Source organism: Lactuca sativa, chromosome 6 (genome assembly GCF_002870075.4).
Source record: "Lactuca sativa cultivar Salinas chromosome 6, Lsat_Salinas_v11, whole genome shotgun sequence".
NCBI lineage: Eukaryota > Viridiplantae > Streptophyta > Magnoliopsida > Asterales > Asteraceae > Lactuca > Lactuca sativa.
In genome coordinates, this window is record NC_056628.2 from 73,046,931 (window position 1) to 73,051,915 (window position 4,985).

The window sequence follows — 4,985 nt, forward strand, 5'->3', positions numbered from 1 at the left end:
TGATTATGGGGAAAGTACTCTGATGTTTAAACTATTTTGAAAACAAGATGTATGATCGTAATGGTTTTTGAATGAAATAAAATGTTTTAAATTTGTTGAAATTTTGGTCGTTACAACAATCAAAAAGGACTTTGTTATTATTATAAATATTATCGAAAGTTAATGATATTCGACATTTTTTCAGCACATAGTTGTATCTATTATATCATATAGAAACAATCAAAAAACTATTCCAAAATCAAACAAACTATGTATCTATTATATCATATAGAAACAATCAAAAAACTATTCCAAAATCAAACAAACAGCATGTCAATTGGTTACATTTGGCCACAGCTTTTACAGTGACAAGTAAATGTCATATTTTTTTTTCTTAAAATGTGATTAAATGTTACGAAATATAATACAATGGTCACACGAGTATAGCTAAAACTAAACTAGAATTTTATTAATTACTTATAGCCACTGAATTAATGGAAAGTGTGAGGGTTGTTTTAACAAAAATAAAACCAAAAATCGTTTTTATACTAATGTTTAGAAGACCACAAATATATAGTAATTCATGTCACCTTATTGAAGTCCATCATCAACCTATTGGAAAACTGTTATTCAAACAAAAAAACAAAACAAAACAAAAAAAATGTAATTATAACGTAGACCAGGAAAATGACTATATTCATGACAGAAGATCATATCCAATATTTAGGTATGTAGATCATGACATCTAAGAGAAGACAATGACAATATCTACGAAGCAACAATAACAAATATGTTTATAGATATTGTATTTTTTTTTTTATCAAAAATTTGGTTTTATATTTTTTATTCTACAATTATATAATTAAATAACACAATTTGTTAAAAACCTTTTCTTTTAGTAGTTTTTTTATTTTAAAAAATCGGTTAAGAGGGTCCTGGTTGTTGCATGGATATACAATTTTAGACAAAGTTATACAATTCTTGGATGAAAGCACAATTACCATTGGGTTGGGCCACAAAAGCTACTACCAAATTGGTCCACCCCATGGGCCAGAATAGTAACATAAGGCCCACCTGTTTGGACCACAAGTCTACAGCTGAGAATGAAATCTCAACAACACCAACCATTATCTACTGTTCCTACTCAATTCATCACCTAAATCACAACCTCAAGTACCAAATATTAATTAAATACATTAAACCATCCTAAACATTGTTGTTACTTGTTAATTCAGCAATAAATAAAACAAATATAAAACAATTAAGACAAGTTACAAAAACTTTATTCCTAACTAACAATACAACCATTTTCCAACAACCAAAGTTGTGCGGTTGTGTTCTAGGTGATGTCGGTTTAAATAATAAATAAGACCTCATGACACCAATTAAGATCACACCTTTTCATAATAAATCCGAAACACAGAGAATCCAAAAAAAAAAAAAAAACCATTGATTCACATATGGTTTTGGACATTAGATCAAGTACAAGAAACCAATTATTTTCATTGCTCATGGATTGCTAAAAGAATAACAAATATAATAGTTTTTTTTCATTTGCTAATAACAGAGATAATAAAAACGAGTTATGCACAAGGGTTGTTGGAAGAATTACATATATGATAGAAACCAGTTTTAGGCTCAAATGTAGCATACAAAAAACCCCAAAACATGGTTTTACTCTAATTAGTCCAAAGTCTCCTAATCCAAAACAAAAACATTAAAAGAACATGACAAGAAATTGACACAAGGTCTCCATATGGGGGAACAAATCAACAAACTCAAAGTGGTGTCACTTGCATTCAACACCAGCTTCAGCAGCTCGATGAGGTTTGTTCTTCCTCCTGCTTCCATTATGGCGAAAACCATTAGATCTGGTTCCATTTGGGCTTCCATCTTTCACTAAATCCCCTTTTTCCTTTTGTTTATTTCGCTTCCTTTTCTTTCCACTCGCATCGGAATTTGTAGTCTCATCTTCATCTTCATCTTCTTCTTCTTCTTCTTCCATCTTTACAAGATCTTCATCTGCTTCATCCACCAATGGCTTTTGTGGCCTTCCTCTTCGCTTTTGAACAGGGATTTTTTCGTCTTCACCGCTTCCAGGATCGTCGTTGTTAGTCAAAGTAAACTTCTTTCCTTTCCTCCTTCCCATGCTTGCACCAATCAAGAAACTTACAGTACCAGTAACAAATTCTGCGAAAGTAATTAAGAAAAAGCACTGTAAATCGAGAAATGAATCATGGGTATTGGGTACATTTGATTATAACATAGCATAGATTTGAGTAAACTGAATTGCGAAGAGCCCTAAAGATGAAAACTTTTTGATTTCCGAAAGTAAAAGAGATCATTTGAGTGAAAATTAGGGGTGATGACAAAACTGGGACCCTAGAAAGCACAAGAACCAGTATAAAGATCTATAAAATATGCGAAAATGGTCTAAAAGACTAGATCCAAGAAATCAGAATTTGATTAGATAACTGAAGCAGTAAACAGATTTGATGCAAAACCCGCTAGCGGAACATGTTAAAGCAGATAATATGAATCATAAAACACGATCAGATTAAGACGAAAGTAACTCACCATGCGAGGTATCAGAAGCTAAAGCATCTTCTTGATGAGAAAAAAGATGTTCTTTTTAGAAAAGAAAAATGTGTATTGATAGCAAGAAACAGAAAAACTCAGATAAAGAAAAATGGTGATTTGGGAATGGAAGAAACTGGTGGCAAAAGGTAAGAAAGAAGAAGCGGATATGGAAGAACAGAGAAAGAGAGAGAGAGATATGTGTGTTGTTTGATTGGTTTTATGTAGATGGGAATTTAGTTTGGAAAGTGAAATGGGTAAGGAGGAAAGATGTTAGTTAAGTGTGAGGAAATCTCAATTCAAATCCAACTCCAAAGACAAGGTCTAAGGGTAGATTTGGTAAAACCAGGAAAAGGTTGTTGCTTAATCGCCCCCCTTCAAAAGATACTTGATCGTTATTTCCTTTTCCTTTTAATTCAAAACCTATCAAATTGTATGAAAAGTAACCTATTTTTGTTTAATTTCATCTTTAAAATCGTAAACTATTTTTGTTAAAATTGTACTTCGTTTTATCTAGGAATGTGATTTATTAAGATAATTAATTTTTTTGTTTGTTTATATTTGGGTAACAATTTTTTTTTACACATCGGTAACGAACTTGTTGCCAGTATGACTGTAAACGAACCGAACGAATACGGACAGGGGTTTTTTTATGTTCGTTTGTTTAAGTTTATCGAAAAAAATAAACGAACATGAACAGATAAACAAACGAGTTTTCTTGTTCATGTTCGTGAACAAGCTAAATAAACATAAACAAACAAACATAAATGAACATAATTGAACATAAATGAACATATAATATAATAATGTAATCAAACACAATTAAGCATCTATGAACACAAAAGGAACTTATATAAACGAACGTTCACAAACATAATCGAACGAACGGGACCATTGGTCGTATTCGTTCGTTTAACTAAACCAACGAAAATTTGTGTTCATATTCGTTCATTTATTAAATAAACGAACATAAATGAACTTCCAGCCGAACGGTTAACGAACAGTTCGTTGAATGTTTATTTCGTTTACAGCCCTAGTTGAAAGTGTTCACATAGGACCACTATGACCTGTTGTGGCAAGTTACATCGGTCATAAAGGTTATATTTGAACACTTTTAATAAATTTGTTAGCTACATGTGTACAAAAAATAATTACTCATACAAACAAAACGAAAAATAAGACTAAATTACACGAATGGTCCTTGTGGTTTGGGGGAATTTATGTGTTTGGTCCCTAACTTATTTTTTGTAACTCGGATGGTCCCCACTGTTTATTTTTGTTGCGTGCTTGGTCCATGTCATACCTAAAAATACTATTATGACCTTATTAATTAATTTTTTTATTTATGTATTTATTTTTTATATATTTAAAAAATTAATAGACCTCACATATTTGTATCTCTTCTTCATAAACCTAAAACCACATTTAAGAAATTGAATATGGGTCCTACCGGTCACCATCTCATCTCTCATCTTCTTCAACTTCTAAAGACGTTGATGTCTCTAAAGATGGAAATGAAATAGAAGTTGATGAGGATGAGAGATGAGATGGTGACCGGTGGGACCCAGATTAAATTTCTCAAATGTGGTTTCAGGTTAGAATGAGGAGATACAAATATGTGGGGTCTATTAATTTTTTTAAATATATAAAAAATAAATACATAAATAAGAAAATTAATTAAAAAATAAATTAATAAGGGTACAATAGTCGTTTTAGGTAAGATAGGGACCAAGGGTGCAACAAATATAAACAGTAGGGACCACCCGAGTTAAAAAAATAAGCTATGGACCAAACGCACAAATTCCCCCAAACTACAAGGACCATTCGTGTAATTTACTCTTACTCTTCGTTTTGACCGGATGTAACCTGCTACAGCGGGTCATAATGGTCATATGTAAACACTTCCAACAAGTTCATTACCAAGATGCGTACAAAAAAAATAGTTACTTAGATGTGAACAAACCAAAAAGTTAATTACCTTAATAAGTCATACTGTAACATCCCCCTCTGGCACGTATCACAATATTGTCCACTTTAGGCAACTTAGCACGAGGACTTCCCAGGGGATCACCCATCCCGGTACTACTCCTGCCCGAGCACACTTAATTGTAGAGTTCTTATGGGATCTGCTGCCATCACGGCTTTAAAACGCGTTGTGACAAGGAAGGTATCCACACCCCTTTTAAGGAAATGCTTCGTTCTCCTTCCAAGCCGATGTAGGATCAGGTGTAATCCAATGTAATTTTGGGCATTATAATGATTAGGCGAGCAAAACAACTATGTATAATCTTCCAATGTAATTTTGGGCATTATAATGATTAGGCATAATATCATTCTTAAAGATTAGGCAGGGTAACTACCGGATATAATATTATCCTTAACGTTACATGCATTTTGAAAAACTATTGATATATTACAAAATAGTAATA

At 32.3% G+C, this 4,985-nt stretch overlaps 1 protein-coding gene across 1 annotated transcript; it reads right to left on the bottom strand.

Annotated features, from left to right (window-relative positions):
• Window positions 1–1,507: 1,507 nt before the first annotated feature.
• Window positions 1,508–2,856, bottom strand: LOC111890204 (uncharacterized). The gene is made up of 2 exons (XM_023886356.2): window positions 2,557–2,856; window positions 1,508–2,169 (listed from the first exon to the last, which is right to left on the bottom strand). Exon 2 carries the CDS (start codon window positions 2,126–2,128, stop codon window positions 1,769–1,771), a length of 360 nt encoding a protein of 119 aa, XP_023742124.1. The 5' UTR covers window positions 2,129–2,169; window positions 2,557–2,856; the 3' UTR covers window positions 1,508–1,768.
• Between the last annotated feature and the right edge of the window lie 2,129 nt (window positions 2,857–4,985).

Coding starts and splice junctions, on each gene's coding strand:
- LOC111890204 (XM_023886356.2), bottom strand. CDS start 2,128: ATGGGAAGGAGGAAAGGAAAGAAGTTTACTTTGACTAACAACGACGAT.